This window comes from Ascidiella aspersa, chromosome 8, assembly GCF_963924565.1.
Source record: "Ascidiella aspersa chromosome 8, kaAscAspe10.2, whole genome shotgun sequence".
Classification (NCBI taxonomy): domain Eukaryota; kingdom Metazoa; phylum Chordata; class Ascidiacea; order Phlebobranchia; family Ascidiidae; genus Ascidiella; species Ascidiella aspersa.
The window spans coordinates 15,920,186-15,940,500 of NC_139454.1; the positions used below are offsets into that span (position 1 = coordinate 15,920,186).

The following is a 20,315-nucleotide window of genomic DNA, read 5'->3' on the forward strand; positions in this document are numbered from 1 at the left end:
GGAAGAACGTCGCCTGGGTGCAACCGTTTGTTCAACAAGGAAACAAAAACAAAGACGAGGTGAGACAAACCTCGGTTGTGATTATAAAAAATCGATGTTTGCTAGCCTGCGTACCGCATTAAAATCTATACCTTGTGACATAATGGCCGAATAAACCTAAATAATGACGTGCAACGCATTTGCGATAACACAATATGGGACGTTGTTAACCTGACATTTAATCAATCGCCCAGTGATGTACTGCACTTCAGTGCTGTTTTTTTGTTATTACTGGAAAGGGGATTTAAAACGAAATGATGACAAAACGGTCGATTTGTTGATCTAACGATTCGAACGAACAACAAATGTAATACCTCAAAAAACAACATTGTACACAAATAATTTTTTTAAGGTAACACTATATTAAGAAAAAACTGAGATCACATGAAGCAAAGACATGCCAACTTGAAAAAAATATATCTTAACTTTGTTTTTTAAGCCGTTTTGTTAAAGAAATTTTCACAGGAAACCGGTACGTGGATGCCGTTTCCATTATCTACCATGTCCTACAGTAAGAATTTTCCATTTTTCAAGACAAATCAATGGTCCTAAAAAGGCACTTAAAATTACCCAAATGTTTTTCGTTATTATACTTTGCGTTTCTTGCTTATGTTTTCAACAAAATAAAACTTTTATGTGTATTCTTCGCATGAGGCCTAAGCCAAGTCGAAAGACGACTCTGATCATTTTTCCTATAATGTTTCGTATTAAATATAAGAGAATTACCAAATAATTATGGTTTAATAAATGAATTTGCAATCTTTCAAAAAATTTGCCTTGTTTTTGTGTCAAACACTTATGAAAACGCAAAACTGAAGTGTAGTTAAAAAAATGTGTGATGTATAACCAAATTATTTATTTCAATTATTCAAACAAAACATAGTTAAATTTTTGCAACAAATATCAAGTTAATAACATAAAACAAAATGCTAAAAGGTCAGAAAACTAATAGTGGTTTTAAATAACAATAGCCTACAGGGCGCTAAAGTAATGAAAAAACACGATTGAGAAGGATTTTCCTTCTTAGACGACTCGTGAAAAAACTCCGCCCCTTTTAATATTTATTTTTACTAAATTATTATTGGTTGGTTGCATGTTAGATTGTAAGCAAAAATAAGCCAGAACGAAACAAGTTAAAAACATTTTAACGAACGAAAAGCTCGTTGACTTCCCTGAGAGTATATATTTCGTAGTTAATGTCAATGCTCTTGACACCGGTATAAGACCCAGTGACGATATATATATCAAATAGGGCTGTCCGATAACATCATATCGCAGCCCATACCCTATATCAAGTGATAGTATCGGTACTCGCCCGATATTTGAGGGGTATTGATGCCGACCCGATACCAAATTAATATAGAAATTCCGGCCATGTATTGTGATCCAATCCAGCAATTCTACCTTGAAGAGTAAATTTGTCAAAACACATAGTGCAGGTTACAACTAGACAAACTGAACTTTTTAATGCTAAAGCAAATTAGGGCGCAGTAGCTTAGAAAAACTCGCTTTGATCGTTTAATTTTATTTATTTTGCTTGATAAAGCTATAGTAATGACGTTATAGGTATAGGGTGGCGAAACTTATTGTCCAAAATATCGGGTATTTTGGAAAGAAATTTTGGTAACATGTGGTCGAATACAACGATTTAGGGATGTCCGATACTTGACATTTTAATTCTATATCGATAACCTACATTTTCAACAAAGTATCGCGATCCGACCCGATGACGTCATAATTATGCGCTAACAAACACAATAGCAAAGACTTTTTTTTCTCAGGTTATTATTAGAACAAAATTTGCTTTAGTGTTTAAAAGTTTAATACCATCAGTTGTTAAGCTACTATGTTTGAAATAATATACCTTTTAAGGTAAGTATTGCTGCATTGGGCGACAAATCAAGGCTAAAATGTTTGGCCATCACTTATGGAAACAATGTTCCGCTGCGCCACAGATAGGCCTCATGATGTCGCCGGCCAATATGGTCTACGGGCTTGGATTTGCGCCACCTTGCACTATACATTTTTAGAAATTTAGAAACGTCAACAAGCAAGAACAACACATAAGAAAACACTTTAATATTAGGTCTAAATGCATCGCTGAAGATTTGCATTTGGCCTAAGAAAACGAAAACATCGTGAGGCACTGAAAAGACAAATAATTATTTTATACTGCAAAGTGCGTCGCGGGCCACACAAAATGTTCTCTGGTGCCGCATGTTTGAGACCCTGTACTAAATGTTTCGTGTCACCCGCTATTGTCAGATCTAATATGAAACATACCTTTCTCCATAATATTTATGTATAATTTAGACATCTGTCTCATGATATTAGTCGTAACAGCATAAAAACGAAGCATATTTGATTTTGGTCTTTTAATCTCATATTTTAACGAATATTGTATAAAATCCTTTGTAACCATTTACAGTACCGGGGTTTCGAGCTTAAACAATTTTATTATTTAGGCAGAACTAAATTTGCGCTTAAAATGTTGCTTCCTCTAAACTGCGGAAGAACTTGTGAGATTTTCGCTGGAAAATCTTTGTCAAAGGAAGCGTACAATGCAGCATAACGGTGTCTGCTGGGCCTTTGTTTGTAGTTTAAACTTTACGCTATGTAAGAATAAAAACAAGTTGCTTTGTGGCGAAGCCTAACAGTCATTTATAGAGTTTTATGTCAAATGCCGAACATTAATAGCGATTTCTGATCCTGAGATGAAAATCTTCATCTGCCAATGGTCCGCCGTTTAAACTATTTTTTGCTAGCTTGATATTTCAACTTAATTAGTTTTTTAATCTCGGACGTGTCGCGACTAGGGGAGCGATTTCTAGACCCGGCAATTCTCCCTGTCCTTAAAAATTTTTGTGCGTCTTTGGTCCACCACTTGGTGGTTATGATGGCTTTGAAGGTCCGGCGAAAGTTTTCATTGCAAAGCCCGTAACAGAACGGGTTGACGGTGCTGTTGAGGTAGCATAACCAGTAGCCCAGGTTCCAGGCAAATGCAGGGACGACGCAGGTTCGACAGATGGCTTGTATTACAACCATTAGGCTGTAGGGCAGCCAAAGTATAATAAAACAAAGGAGGATGACTTTTAGGAGAACAGTAACCCTTTTTTCGCGGGCTATGCGAACTGACTCACGTGGGTCCGAAATACTTCGCTGTAGTGCTCGACGAAAGGAAAACTGACGGAAACTCGAGCGACTGTGATGGTCTCGGCCTCTAAAGCTCGCCGCTCTTCTAATGTGATCGCATTCGTCTTTCGCGCTGCTGGTTACGGATATAGTGTTCGCTCTTACGAGCTCGTTGGTGGTTTCTGTTTGCCCTTGCTCAGCAAACCATCGCGCGGGCCGTCGCACATTTGCGTTTTCTGGACGAAGGCTGTTGCTATTGTGAAATTCAGGCTCCGAGATTGTCGATGATCCTTGCGAGAAGGCTTGACGTTTAAGGTTTGCTCTTGTGTTGAGAGCTAGGTTGTTGACATGCAGTGTATTGCGCATCCCTTTTAACCGGCTAGTACTGCTAGTCTTTGTGTACTTTTTGTTTTCTGAGGTTGTTCTTCTAAAATGGTTGTTACTCTTTTTGAGGTCTTCATCGTCAGAAGCTTGCTTCGGTACTGCCTCGTCCAGAAAAACGGGGGCGTTCAGGTCAGCATCAAGAGGTGAGACCATCGGAGATTCCTTCATCTCCGACGTTATCAAACTCCGGCTTTTGCACGTATTCGATGACGATGTGCTGTGTATTAGTGTTCGGACGCCTCTGACAAAACAATAAACTTGATAGCTATCGCGTCAATTAAATGCTATTGAATACAATTATTTAACATTAACACAAAATATATTCATGGGAACACATTGCCGCATTTAGCCAGATCATGTTTTATAAGAATACTTAAAGGTCTACAGTGAGTTAGGGCATTTCCACATGCTCCGTTATTTTAACCATATTTGTTATTAATAAAAATTAAAGATTGGGACAGAACTGATTTCTTACACCATTATGCGTGTCACCATTTATATAACGTGAATGTCACAAGCAAGCCTCATACCTAAGTCAACCATTTTTGTACCTTAAAGATGAGGAAAGGAAAAAATAATTTTAAAAAAGATCGTTATATGTAGTAATGCATTAGTGTCTTGAAATCGTCAGTCATTTGTTTTTGATTTTTTACTGAAGACTGGCGGAACGCAAAATAGTTCTTTATGGGTTTATGTAAAACTCAAACAGCTATAAAAAAAAGTTAAAAAAACAACAAACAAACAAAAAAACGCTGTCGTTTTAGAAAATTGTTAAGTTAACAGTTCAAAAGAATAGCCAAACATCAACAAAGAACTTAATATGTAAATTTTGACAAAATTTTGACTTTTTTGCCAAGTCAAAAACTAGCGCCCTACACACATCCTGTGTGAGAAAAAAAACTTATTTAATCATATAAACTATTATTATTATTATTATTATATTATCAAGAGTGAAAGTACTTTAACACATAAATAAACTAATATTCCGTTGGTAAGTTTTGTACTCAATCAGTATTTTTATTTTCCTTTTAAAGTAGCGCATCCTGACTATGTTCAATATCATAGAGAAATAGCGTGATCGATTTCACGTTATTCAATCATCCATTATGGGAAATGAGGGGGGCTTATTAAAACGGGAAGCTATGGCCTGTAACACATTAGCCAAAACCAAACGCAAATCACTAGAGGGCCTTAACAGCTTTGCTAAACTGTATAAAAATATACAAAAGCTCTCTTTTTTAAAGGAAAAGTATTGTGAACCCCCCCCCCCCAAAAAAAAAAAATAGTTTATAGTCAAACAAGTACAACCTAACACGTGTTAGCATAACAGTACATAGACGACATGGCCGTTACATTTTTACATAATAGGCACATATTGATTCGCGTATTGAAACGTCAGAACTTTAACGAAAAATAAGCTGTATAATCGTTTAAAAACACAAAAAAAATCGATTTAAACACAAAAGTAGATCCGTTTAATTAGACGTGTTAATTTAGCAAATGTGTGGGAAGATAACTACAATATTTAGTCCCTTTATTCAAAAATCAGTTTACTCGACAGAGCAGTGTACTAACTAATCTTAAACGTTTTTTCACTTTGATTTGTATATGTATAGGCGCAACGCAAGCTAACAGCCGATTTTAGCTCAATGCTAAAACGGATACATGTCTGGCAGGCAAAGTATCATTTTACAGTCTCTGCAATGTGCCGTGTCAACTCAAAACCGATAGAATTATACCACTACATGGGGGTTCTGACATCATTTTAAATCGTCACCAAAGCGCATGTCTACACCGGATTTATACAATACTACAGTGGCTATGTGTGCATGTAATTTGTCACATGTTATTCATGTTAGAAAAAAAGCGAAAGTAATTTAATTATTTATTTTGACTTATTGAAAAAAATAGTTATTGGAATTTATTGTTCTCACGGGCGTAACACAATAGAACTTAAAATAAAAACAATTGGCGACAATTTAGGTTTACTTGTTTAAATAAATCTCTAATACTATTTGGTGTAAACAAAATTGTACAATCTATTTTTATCGTATTGATCAAGCTTAATGTTTGTTAGAGTTGACATTAAAAACTTTCAAAGTGAAAAGCAATATACTAATGTCAGCTATACACAAATATAGGAATACCGTAAGAGCCCACAGTGCTTCCCCTGAGGTGCGCAACTGTGAAACTATGCAGCACAAACAAACTCAGCGTTTGCAGTCTATGGTTGGCCACCAGCATACAATATTTTTATTATTAGTCAGTTAAACTCATATTTGTAGTTTTTATTGTGACTTAAGAAACCCCCCTTGAGACATTTCGTAACGTTTTTTTTCCAAAAACATGAGTAGGGGGGACACAAAGTGATGATGACTTATGAAAGAATAGAGGAGCCGCAAAAGGTAACAACAACTGACAAAACCTTATGCGTATTAAAGTTCGTTTGTATTTCGGACAAATCGTATACTAATTTTACAGGCTTGCAAGATCTGTTTTTGTTTAAATCTCTGTTAACTCAGCATGAAAACATTCATGCTCACTATACTAACATTTGCTCAGTATGACAATTTATTAAAGGGAACACTGATTATGAGGCCTTCAAGAACGTTTACTGACCCCAATTGCCAGGGTACAGAAGAGCGCTGAACGGACGTAGGTTTTAGTTTCAATTAAATCAACTGCAACCGCTTTAAAAAAATCTACCGCACTGTTTTATCATCTTAACTACGTGCGCGGGATATCATCGACCTAGTTAAGCTTGGCAAAGCAAGAATGTCAAAAGGTTGCTACTTCAATTGTCGAAAAAGCTATATCTGGTTACAAGAGGTTTAAATAAAAAAACTATTTTAAGACAAACCTTATGGCACTCGGCTGGCCTAATACAAACACGGTTTCTAAATATTACATGTGGGCTCTTGTGCGATTATATTTAAAATGTTCATAGTTAATTGCCTTTGTATTTACTTGAAAATTTTTTTTTAAGTTCAATAGACATCAAGTATTCAGTTTAAACTTTCAAAACCTTTTAATTTATACAGGTGGCCCTGCCCCTCTAAACTGTTTTTTGTTTACTAGCAGTTGGTTTCAATAATTTCTGTGCAAATAAGTTCGGTTGGGTTTTTTGTTGCAAAGAAGCGAACAAGCACCATTGAAAGAAAAGGCGATAACATAGGTCGTAGGTGTACATCCGCATTTTTACCTACTAACAGGTTAACCATGTTTAATTTAAACAAGGGAGCCATTACACTACAGTCTACAAAAAAAGAATTTCTGTTGTTTGCGAAATGAAGACTTGTTCTGAATTATTTTTGGTGATTTTGAAATAACCTCAGATTTATTTCATCCCCCAAATTTTTTTTATAAAACTAAATTCTGTGAAGAAATCCCAATACACATTACATATGATTTGGGGTAATAAAAACACTCGGGTTTTGTTTATCAATTTCCGTTAAACGAACGAGCTTTAAACGAACGCTCTTCGACTACCTAATTTTATCCTACATATAGGTAACAATAAAATAGTATCCATGCCTTTTATGTCTACTCTATGGAATAGTGGAGCTAAAACAAAGAAATTACTCCCAGAAAATTAGTAGCTACAAGAGAAGAGCAAGGTGGACGTTTCAACTAAAAAGAAAAACTATTGGTTTGGCATATAAAGATACCGCTAGACAGAAATAGAGAAGTTTTACCGCACCAAGGTCAGTTGAACATTAATACAATAGGGAGAATGCATATGAACATTCTCGAAAGTCAAAACAGAGAAAATGTTTTCCGTACCACAATGTTAATTCTAGTATTGTCATCTACTGTAGATACATGCGTGCTTTTAATATTTGTTATTGCCTTATACACATATATATGTTAATATTGCATAATGCAATTTGAATGTTCTGAACTGTTAAAATTTAGAATTGTGTTTTGTAGACATATCCGCATTATAGAAGTTTTTTGGGGGAAAGCACCAACAGAAATTTAACGAAAAACAGCTTTTTAGGCACGGCCCTGCTAATATAAACTATCTAAATGTATTAGAGTGAATTATTTTTTCATAAAGGTCCTGTGTACTATTGTGTGTGCCCAACCCAATACAAAATGTAATTTCAGCCAAATTATCTAGTTTAAAGTTGCCATACCTCAGGATTTTCCCTGACATGCCGGGGGGAATCGATAATATGTGCTCAAATGTCCGGGATTTAAATATTTTAGCAAAACTTTACAAATATCGTTTGAGATGTTTGTAAATCCGAAAAATGTTTAAAAGAGTGTAGTATTTAAATATTATAATAATTTATGTATTTACGGGAAGTTACATAACAATCGGCCTAAAACTAGCACACCATTTATCGTTGGTTTAATTGTCATTTAATGCTACGTCATACACGAACAATCACATTATGTTTTATTATTTTTTAGTTCTTGGGTTTTCGTTCCGGAAAACACAGGCAAGTTTGGGTGTTTTTTAATACCGAATGTCAAGAAAGGAAACCATTATTCACACACATTGGGTCTACGCCTACTGTAAAAACGCCTGCTTCAATAGGCGATGTCGCAATCCCATAATATTTCTATTTAATGTCAACATTTTTTCGGGCGATTAGACTCATTCCAGGTAGCTTGTTTGAGCTCTGCTTCGCGCGAAAACAGCGGGTTTCTGAGAATTATAAGAAACGTTATGAAGTCATCTCCGGACAAGTTTGATCAGCCCCGGAACAATGAGCCTGCTTTTGTCTGAAATTGTGCGTTATCAAATATGGCAACCCTAATATAGTCAGAGCTATTTATGCTGTATGCGGAAATCTATGTCTTAGCAAAATGGAAATTGTATCACAAATAACAACCATTAAACTTAAAAACAACGCAATGTATGTCTTTTTTGCCCTTCGTGCAAACTTTTTACGTGAGTTCGTTGTAGCATTCAACTATAGAATCAACGGTCCTTATATATATTGAGCAATGTGCTAATCTTTCTCTTATGGCTATATGGTAAACATTTTGTCAGCTAAAACCAAATATACGCAAATTTATTCAAACTTCCGCAATTAACTTTGTTTCTTTTGAATAATTACACACCAGTTTGCTAAATAAAGGACGAATATCATGATTACATGAATTGTCGCGACATGTTCTGACAAAAGCTGTGACATCATATGTGAAAACATTGTGCAAATGCATAATTGCACCCGGCGCAAAGTTTTGTAATACAATGACCCCTCGTTAATCCGTATATCCTTATATTGCTGCGATCGGGGATTTTGTTAATTAACTTTATTGGATTCACCAAACGTAAGTAAAATCAAGCAAAATTAATTATTTTTTAAACAAGGTTGTACGCAGCGACAGTAAAGGGCCAAAGGTGGTTCGCGTTCATAAACTAACTCTTACTGCCGCCGTCTTCTCAGCTTGTAGATGACACGCTGATATAACATGCACATCAGGAAGGCCGGAAAGTAGAAGGCGATTATGATAGTGACAATTGTAACCACGGCACTATCGTTGATGAAGGGTATGTAGCAATGGTCGGGAGGGATCTTGCTTCCGTCCGAAATGACGTCCCACAGGATGATTGCTGGACCCCACATGAGGAACGAAAGGCTCCAGACGGCCGCGATGGCCAGCCCAGCACGTCGAGGAGTGCACCACTTGCGGTACTTTACCGGTTTGGTGATTGCAAGGTACCTGAAAAAAATAATACAATTATTATAAATCTTTGTTAATGTCCGTATTTATCTTATTCTAAATAGAGGAATCAGGTGGCACTTTATAAAGAATTCAATACATTTTGTCACTTGATTCCTCCATATTCAAAGTAATAGTTTATACTAGCCATTGCTGCCAAGTGTGAAATATATTTGAAAAAAAAATCTTAAACAGATTTGAAAGTACTTTTTACATTGTGTTTTTGTCGATCAAAAGAAAAATCACTGATTTACTAAAAATATTTGAGGTTGAATAGTCGTAATGTTACTATTCAGTTTACTCGTCTTTTCCCCGCTGAGCTGCGAAGAAATAAATATTAACGTTACAGGCGTTCGCATGAGATTCATATAACGTGTTTAAAACAATTAAAAAACGAACATATGTTTGCCTTATCCTAAACAATGGTGCCAACTTTAAGGTAATGCAGAGGTAAAGACTTTCAAACGTTTCATTTGTCAAAGTTTTCCGCGTCCTTTAAAACTTGATGATATTCAACAGAAAATTTCGATCCCCAGTTTTGATAGCACTGGTTTTAGGCCATTGTTTGTAAGCATTGGGTCTTGAAGCAGTTTTACGAGGTAGGCAAATAAAAAAAATTTGGAATGAACCCTTATACGCGACCAAATTAAGTAAAGCGAAGCAGGTAAACCGCAATAAGAGAGTTTTTGCATTTGAAACAACAGTTATTAAATCTACACACAGCACATTAACAGTTTTCCAACATTAATCGTTAAATGTACCTACTTTTGAACCAAAAATGTATCAGTAAGTGGGTTATATTGTTACCGACTACCGTTTTGATGATGTATTAGTGAAAGCAATAAAAACCTTTACCTACATTTGGAAATTGGTTTTTAAATACGGACCAACATAGTACATAATCATCAAATTATCACCCCTCCCGTATTTCCACAAAATCAACACCACACTGAAGTGATTGCTGTATCCCAAAAACCCAGGTTATACCGTATCCGGCTTTGACGTCTATTGGGGGTCAAACAAAACTTCACAAAACATAAAATAATAGACTGTTTAAAAGAAATTTTGTTTAGTGCAAAATTATTTTTTAAAACGGAAATGATTTATTATAATAAAATTGTTTTTATATGGATTCAAAATTTGACAATAATAACCAAACTAAGTTCTTTGGCCAAATATAATTCGTTTAACGGTGAAAAAATTGTAATACGACAGAACGGCCGCTAAAAATAGGTTGCAACTCAAAATTAGGCCAAGATCTGCATCACGCAGAATTCCCTGCAATGCGTCACTGTGGCCACGTTCGATCGAAATGCCGGCGCTCGATTAGATAAGGATCGATATTGTGGCCCTAAAATGCCTGGTATAACTGCAAATCGTGACAGCTTTAATGCAATTCGGTTAATAAATTGATCAACGTGATAAAGAGTCGCCAATTGATAAATTAAAGGCGTTATGTTAAATCATAAAAACCCTAATGGAACAAGGACAACATTCGTTATGCTGACCAACTATAAGATGTTAAGCCTATAACAAATTGCTGGAAAAGCTTTAATTGATATAATTTAAGTTTGTAAGTAGTATATGAGGCGCCGAATATTACTCATTTTCATTCCCAGTCACACACATACTAATGGTCAGCTAGATTCGTAAATATTACAAGCCAACGGTGATGGGTATAGATTACGCCACAAGAATTTATTAACAGTGTATATTTGATTAAAAACACTCTAAGCAGTCAGGCTACGAAATCTTCTACCATTTAACCACTTTCATTCAAATAATATAAGGTCTGAGACAAACCATGTGCTGAAAGGAACCGGAATGACCCGAAAGGCTTTTCGGTAAAATAGTATTTGCAGATACTCCGTACCGGTAAAAATGGTCTTATTTAATCAGGCCATGACACTTTTTAATGAAGGCTATCCCATCATCTCCTTTAATGTATTTAAACTAGAATTTCAGTTACATATTTGTGCACTACATCGAAAGATTAGCCCAAGGTTACTTGTTTTTGACATCCCGTTTTTACGTAACTTTGGACGTCATCTGTGAAAACTTACTTACCGGTAAGAAAATATTTCGACTTTTATCCCTGCTTAGAGCTTGTTAGATTTAGTGTCTTAATTTATTTATTTGTATCTTTCTTGCGCCAAACCTTGAGAGTTGTGAAAAAAGCTTGTACATTATTTCAAATGTGTTACGTCGCCCGATACTTAATGGTGTGGCTTAGGACCACCAAGGCGAGTAGCTTAATATATCATGCGGGGCAGCAAATATCAAGGGCAGCCACTAGAAAAGGAGGAGTTTATAATGAAATGTGCCAAAGGCGCCGAAAATTGTACGTATTCCTTTATCTTCTGATATTGCGGTTTTACAGACTTTCTAAAATTTCTTAAGACAGTCAAAGTCGTAAAAATTGTACTCTCTTGCAATAGCTGACGGAAAACAGAGGGCTTTTAACACCAATTGGAAAATGAAACCGGACATTGGTGGTTTGTATTTTGTAGCTTTAGATATTTTTCGAAACAACTCCCAAGACTAATTATACAATCACAAAATGCCAATAACATATTTACAATGATATTTTATGGGTTTCGAGGGCATGATTAAATCTCCCTTTTCACGTTGGTGTAAAATTTGAAAACAATTGTTGTATTTTTACAATCCTGGTAGTTCTTGGTGATTAAGCCAATATTCGATTTATGACAATAGAAGATAACATAAGTTTTAAAAGTTTTAATTATTATTGAAGTTCATATATTTACACTTGGAATATTGCATAAGGTCAAAATAATTACCTGATGAGATATACATTTTTCGCGTTAATTAGACTGATTAAGAAGTACCCTGAAACACAAGTAACACACCTACCGGAACGTCGCGGCACACCGGTTGCGGAGCAGTAGAAGCGCTGTCCTAAACCAGGCAAAATTACTACTCGCAAACAAAACAATAAACGTAACAAAGAATAATACGTAAGAAACGCAGTTGTTACGTTTAGACAACCTTCTCGACACCGGTACCACACGTTGGGTGGCGAGAAATCTAACGCATTATAAAAAGAAATAATGTTACAAAATAACTTTTGGCCGAGGTGTTTGCCATTAATTTGTCGGACTCTTATGTGTTCACAATGGCATGATTTCTGATATCGCTGTATGCCAAGCTCTATGGCCCACTGTAAACAGCGTCATGGCCCACTACTGGGCCATGGCCCATAGGTTGAAAACCTCTGGTCTAGGGCCACAATATAGTTTGTGGATTGGTTGCGGTCCAAACACAGAAAGCAGAGGCGGACTCAGGATTATTGTTTGTGAGAAAGGGCATAAAAATGTTTAAAGATGGGTTTCGTCAAAACGTGATGTTATTAAGCAAGTTACTACAGTTAGCTACCTCGTGGCAAATGTTTTCGCGGTAAATTTGCAACTAAATCCTTGTCTTTCAAAAACAACCGTTATATTTTCGATCTTATGCAGCAAAAATGCATTTGTACAGAACAAATATGCACATTTTTTTCATACAATACCATGGTGCGGCGCTTTTGGGGCTAAACCCTTCAAAACAACACGCAGCAGCACCTTAAAGGTAATTAAGTTTGGCCTACAGATCCGCCCGACAGCAATAGTATATGAATACCATACACAAAAAAAAAACAGTTAAAAACGAAAAGTTTTTATTAATAATCCAATACTTTAAATTTGATTGATCCTTTTATCGGTGAGCGAGTAGAAAAAAGTTAGGATATCAAATAACGTAATAATTCTCCGTGGACCACATGTGGGCTTGAATTTTGACCCCAAACCTATTATCTTCGCCCAAATTTTTGTTTGAAATTTTAGTATTTATTTATTTATTTATTGATGTTTTTTTGTTATTTTGTAGGGAACCCAAAACTACCGAGGGGGGCTTAACGATATTAAACTTGCGGTACTCTTTACACTATTTTGTCGTTGTTTTAGAATTTTAGGTTAGTCAAAAGCGATTTAAAAAATTGTTGGATTGGTTTTAAAAATTCTATAAAACCAAAAAAGTTTGCAGTTATATAGTTATAAAGAAACAAAAACACGAGTTTAAAATCATTCTTTGACATCATGATCTGTGGCTAAACTTTGAAATTATCGACCGTTTTCAGATTATGCAGAGCGTTTGCATACGCACTGCATGAAAAAAATCTAAGAAATATACAATCAAAGCTATAAGAAAGGTGTACCAAACTAAACATACCCTATGAATATCAGAACGGGTGATGATAACGCATTGTGTGCGGCTGGCTAAGCACACGCAAATAATACAATGCCCTCCAATGTTGTAATTTGTCAGACCACCCTGTTTTAACTAATTGTGGGCGAGGGTTCTGACCTGTCACAGCAGATGACGAGTAGGTTGGTGGCCGACGCGTTGCTTGCTGTGTAATCGACGGTGAGCCATGCCTTGCACATCGCTGGACCGAGCGTCCACGAATTATTGTTTACCGTGTAACTGGTAAAGACGTTCATTGAGAAAGCACCGATGGTGAGGTCACTGACGGCAAGGCTCAGGATCAAGTAGTTGCTGAAGTTGCGTAGGTTTTTATTAATCACGAAGGATAAGATCACGATAGAGTTACCGGCCACCGTCAGAAAACTGCACAGTCCTGCTGAGACGCACATAAGAATCACCACCTCTATGCTCAACCCGGTCGAGTTATTGCTGTTGCTTGTTAAATTATTTGTGTAGTTCATATTGACGGTTGGTGCGGACGTTGACAGCAGCGGCGAAGCGGTATTCATCTGTCAGTACAAGAAGGAGGTATATCGTAACAACTGAACTTGAAAGATTCAAATTGACACTACAAAATAGCCTATTTAAAATAGTCAATCCTAATATTCAGGGAGGGAATAAATTTTAAGTAAATCAATAAAAAATCACTAACGATAAACGTCGATCAAAAACCATTAGTGAATAAACAGGGTATATGTTCAGACAGAGATAGATGCACCAACGCACAAATCTTAGTTATTAGACGACAATGCAGCTTCAGTAAACTGTGGTTGGCCACAAATTCGATTAGCTATGACGAAAATCACGCAAACGCAATAAAAAAATTAATTCGAGCATTCAGTTTTAAATGAATAGGCCATTTAACCAAATCGTATAAAATTTGGTTTGTAGTTCTCTGTGAAACCAACTCTGGGGAAGTCTTTTCACTGCATAAAGAAACCTAGGAGAGCCCACTTCAACCTAAGGTAAAGCCATTAGTTTATAAATTTTTCACAGCCTTGCAGGTACGTTTACATTTAATTGCCTGTTTTGCGTCGAAGATTTGTTCCACTGCGTGAAACAACCCGACAATAGCGAAATACGCCCCGTGGGCAAATTCGTCCCAATGGGTCGCTTAACTTACTCCCTTTCCACAAGAAGCTTGATATTGGAAAATTTATCAAATTAGACTTTTTTCTTGATTTCGTTTTTGGCGTTTTTACCAGGTTATGCACCACTTTTAACTTTTTTTACTGCGATTTTTGTTAGTGGATGTGTATGACTTGACTATGTACAAGCGCCTTTGATGGGTCTGGTGATGGTTCAGACCAGAGCTACGCAGCAACGGATGTGTCGCGAAAGCATGTCACATGTGCGGCGGATCAACTACTTTTTTTACTGCGATTTTTGTTAGTGGATGTGTATGACTTGACTATGTACAAGCGCCTTTGATGGGTCTGGTGATGGTTCAGACCAGTGCTACGCAGCAACGGATGTGTCGCGAAAGCATGTCACATGTGCGGCGGATCAACTGTGGTGCCTTACTTATGCTTTCCATGTGTGCTATACCCAATAGTCCGTATTATAATTAACACGAGAATCGTATACACACACACCAAAGTGGGTATTTGGACGAATGCTGCAACAAATTAAACAGTATAAACGTTTCTAAATATAGTTGAAACATTTTTACAACCTATAGTAACTATAGTTACTTTAACTATACTATATATCTACGGTTCACAACCTATGGAGGTGGGCAAACTGGCTTGCTTATATGTTTTTTGTTATGTTTATTTTTTATTTTTTAAAGGTTTTTAAAGCTTTACATTAACCCAATTTATTCACTATGATGTTGCAGGATAACTGCTTTAAAGAACCGCAACACCGTTAAGTTGTTACAAAAGATTCAAAGAGTACAATAGGTCAAAACTACTATATTATATTATCAGTTGTGACCATTTTTTCGTGATGTATAGTTTGATGGGATCCAAAATCAACTCGCATCTGGCGTGGTTACATACGAGTCCAACAAACTTTAATCGAATCTACGCGGTTGTTTATACCAGTGTTTCATTCATTTTTTAGTTCCGTTTACCCCTAACACAGAATTCTACATTCCGTTCGCCCATAACTAGAACGGAATACAAAAGCATATAATGTTCATTTTTTAGCATTCATGTAAGGAAAATAGGAAACAATTTATAGTTTTTGTGGTGACATGGCCTCGTGCTCCTTGGATATGCCCCGGATGTTTTATGTTGTTAGTCCATGATTAAGCTTACCATACGTCCCATTTTAGTCGGTATAGAACTTTTTTTAAATATAGTCGACAAAAATGCCCCGCTGTTCAGTAAGACAACATTTTCCTATTAACAGATATAACCTTGTTGTGAACTGTCTTTTGTTAAACTTTGTGAAAAGTAATACCTAATGTGCGTTTTATTTCCCTGCGCAATATGATTTTAATTGTTACGTCACCATAGCGTACAATTTATCCGTGATTAATTGGTTGATTGTGAAGGTTGGTTTACACTATACGCGCTTTGCTCCTGGCATTAGCGTCTGGCGTAAAACGCAGGAGTCGTCCACTTTACACATAACGCGTTGCCAGCGTTAACGGTAAATTTTCTCGCTTTAAACCGAAAGCGTCAAAGTTAAAATATTTCAACTTTCCGCAACCGAAAGCTTTTTTCAAAAAAACTTTTTACGATAACGCTAGACGAGTGTAGTGTGAGCCAACAATTAGCCTCAGCGTTTTCAGTATAGTATCACAATATCATTTTGGCTGTAACATTTTGAGAAAATCAAATCAAAAATATAATATTATTATGACGATAGGAATTTAAAACAGTTCTGTACTATTATAAAATGGCAGACAATTCCGCCATAGGTATTGCTGTTATATTCGTTTTGGCAATGTAACTTGCGTCAAGATAATCGAGATAAAATCCGCTTTTTAGCTGTTTGCGAATCGTTTTCGTATAAGGAATAACCAAAGTAACAAAACAATACAATTACTAAAGGCGAATTTCAAGAAATTTACAAAAATCCTTAAAAATAACTAATTAGTGTCATACCAGACATTAGTACACATCAAAAAAATAACTGGTGACACCTATAGTCACTAATGCAGGACTTCATACAACAATAAGATGCTTGCATTATTGTATTCCAGAAAAGTCAAAATTTGGTAAGAAAAAAATTATTAGGTCAAAAATTGTCAAAATTTCAATTCAATAAGTGAAAAAATGTTAGTCCTATTCATTACGAATGGTCAACGGCTATGGGTCCTAAAGAATTACCCTATTCGTATAATATTATTGTGCGGTTTAGGGCGTGTGCTAAAAACAATTCTCTTTCATCGCACCTAATTGCTCTCAGGTTTTAAAGACCGCATAACAAACCGCGAAAGCGTAAACAATTTTAAAACCCAAGCGATGGACCTCACAATTTTCTACAGTATCATTAATGTTCTAATAGCTGCTTGATAAAACATGACTTTTGCAAACGTAATTGAATATTATAGTCCTTAAAAAAAACCTTATTTATTTTTACTGTATCCTTTGTTGATAGGATAAATACGGTAACAGAAAGTAAGTATCGGTTAGCCCTAACCGTATAGTTACAAATGGTGCTAACATCACGTGAAACGATTAATGTTTATCACTTTAATTGTAAAATTTTAGTTAAACAGTTACATAAATAAGCGCAGTGCACGTGTTAAACTTTCTTGATCAACTGTTTAAATCAAATGCGTTGAAAGCCAATATTCAAAATTTCTGATTAAAATTCGGATTTAACGACCTAATTCAAAATGTTTTGTTTTGCGGACCAAGGCGTAACTCTAAACAGAACTGTTGTTGGTATATCGGCAGAAAAGATAACGATAATTGTCTTTGATATCAATGGATACTAAAATTTCTTACAATTATCAATTCTTTTTAGAATTTGTAAGGTTAATTTTAAAGCCGTCATGTTTATCGAACGTTTCATTATTTTTGTTTGTTAATTCTTCGCAAAGGAAAAAACGCCCTTATATCGTTAAGGGTGGCAAAACTTATATTTTCAAGACGACATGGCGCCTCTCGAGTAAAACGATTTTTTTAATAGGATATAACATACTATAAATTGAGTTAAGAATCGCGCGGAGATATACAGTAAACATAAACCAGGCACAGCGCACGCTTTTACCAACCTATTCTAAAAAACATAAAAAGAAGTGTATAGCAGCGGGGTACACCATGTCAGTAGAAGTGTATAGAGCAGTTCAGTGCTACGCGCTGTACACCATGTCAGTCAAATGTTAAATGTCATTATGTCACAGTAAAAGCTCGGCGATCATAGTTAATAGGCAAATAGCAGTGTGGAATTCGTATTTTCAGAGTTTCTTTACAAAATTACGTAATGCAGAAGTGTACCGAGGTTTAGTAGTAGACTAAATGCTTCCGATATTGCAATTTCAATAGCAGCAATGCAGATACAAATATGTTTGGCAAAAAAGCAGACATAAATATAACCCAACACCTACTAATTTTATTTACCGTTTACTAGAGCGTTCCAAATGTTCCGAAGCAGCAATATGGACTTATTTTCTTCTAGTGGGGCACATTTTAAACCTATAAAACCGAAGTAGCTGAGGAAAAACAATAGATTTTATATTTGCCGATAAACAGAACCAATGTTTGCTTTTGTTTATTGTTATCCTATTGTGCAGTGGTTCCCAACCGTTTTTTATCTTTTCACCACTTTTTCGTAATCGTCCAGTGCCTTGTGTCCCCTTAACATATTTAATAAGTATCATACCTAAAACAGGTCGATATTTGTCGACTATTAGGCATCGCGTTGAGACCACATGGAAACACTTTGCTTCATTCCTAATCGCCGAAAACTTTAGTTCAAGAGAAATGGCATATTAGGCACAAAAAAATTTACGCATTACTTGATATATATTGGCATTTATCTAGGTGCTGCTTTCAACAAAAATGTGGAGGTCCGTTGACTCAACTGCTGTTACCTGTAAGGCTGTGTAGAAAGTAGAACCGCTTAATTCATTGCGTTTAAACTGTGTTAGTCAAATTACAATAACCGTATTGCAAAAACATTATAGATGTACGTAAACATTGAAAAATAGTCTTATATAAATATCAAAGAAAAATTATTTTTGGAAACAAGATAACTCACAGTTTATCTAAGTTAGCCAAACTTAATTTAAAAAGGTTAATTATACTTTCAATAATATGTCTATGTGCATTTTTAGTATACATGAAGCATATTATTGTATTCACCGTGACTTCGACCTAAACAAAACTGTTCTCAAAACAGGATGAAACAAACTATAAAACAAAAGATTCTTGGCCTGGTACCTAATGGTCTGTTACATAACCCCTTTAAAAACGTAGATCTTCATCAAATGTACCTAATTGTACTGGCAAAACTTATGCCAAATCCGCCTGAAAAGAAAATTAGCAAAGGGGCCAAAACAGCAAGAAACTATAAACTAATTAGCACAAGACGCAAATCGCAAGATCGTTAACCTTATTTTTGTTTCAGTTATACTTGCGTAATTACCTGCGCAGTTTCTAGGAAAGCTTAAACTCAGAGCGAAAAGGGTTTTAAGAATTTATGTTGCTTAAAATGAGAACCGATGGTGACGTTAAACTGTTCGTATTTTTTTTATTCTAGTACGGAGTTAAAATTTTTTTTTCCTGTAACACTTCATAATAAATTTAGGATTTTATTGCCATTCATTTACGAAGGTAGTTCTTAAACTTTTGACACTTGCCGACCGGTAAAAATCCTGTAACGGACCAGTAACCAGAATTTCTAAGGCACGATACCGGTACTTTACTTAGATAACCATACGGCAAGTCAATAATAATAAATGATACTAACAAGAAGTATATGGTATTGTATAGGGTTATAGCCTAGGTAATCTGGAACTGTGAGTATAAGATTTAGACATTTTAGGACAAATAACCATTTAGCATTTTTCTATTGCAACACGCCCCACAATTAAGGCAACTTTCCAGGTGGGAGTTGAAATTCACTTGAAAATTAGCTAAATTTTATGAATTAATCTTTTTCATTAAAGTTTTGCGTTAGAATTGCTCGTGCGGTTTATTAACACTAGAATTAGTTTCGCCGAACACAAAACAAATCTTACATTGAGTGACTAATGCAAGATTTTGCCATAACTAAAAGTGGAATAAGGATACAGAGCATTGCAAATTGTGTCATTGTAATTTGGCATGAATTTTAATTTCGAGAGTGCCATCCACTACTGGGGTGTTTTTCTACTTAACAGAGTCTCCCAAACGGCTTAACATATTGAAACATGATATTAAATCGGCGCTAAGTGCGATAAAGGTTTGCAGGTAAAGTTCAACTGCACAAATTAAGCAAACTTGGCAAACAAACAAACAAACAAACAAACAAACAAACAAACAAACAAACAAACAAACAAACAAACAAACAAACAAACAAACAAACAAACAAACAAACAAACAAACAAACAAACAAACAAACAAACAGTTTTTGCGGGCCAGCGAGTAAGAATCATAAATATAAATCACTCGTTTCAGTATTCGGATGCTTACAACACAATGAATTTTAGAATACAACCTTGACTGTTCTGTCATGTTAGCGAAAAAAGCAGAAAGTGCGGTTTACATTTACCGATAAACGTCGAAGTGGCGTTAACACAATTCTGAACAGCATGTTTTTGCACAAAGCCCTTAAAATGGCCGCTGTGTTTATGTAAAAACCTGAAGTTTCACTCACGACCTTAACTGCAAGATGGTAATTCGTTTTCTACAAGCCATATGATACACAAC

The 20,315-nt window shown here is 35.7% G+C and overlaps 1 protein-coding gene across 1 annotated transcript; it reads right to left on the reverse strand.

The window, feature by feature from the left end:
- Nucleotides 1-982: 982 nt before the first annotated feature.
- Nucleotides 983-19,633, reverse strand: LOC146136314 (muscarinic acetylcholine receptor M2-like). Its single transcript, XM_083395101.1, has 4 exons — nt 18,024-19,633; nt 13,600-14,009; nt 8,944-9,237; nt 983-3,796 (listed from the first exon to the last, which is right to left on the reverse strand). The coding sequence occupies exons 2-4, from the start codon at nt 14,007-14,009 to the stop codon at nt 2,791-2,793; spliced, it is 1,710 nt and encodes a 569-aa protein (XP_083251227.1). The 5' UTR covers nt 18,024-19,633; the 3' UTR covers nt 983-2,790.
- Between the last annotated feature and the right edge of the window lie 682 nt (nt 19,634-20,315).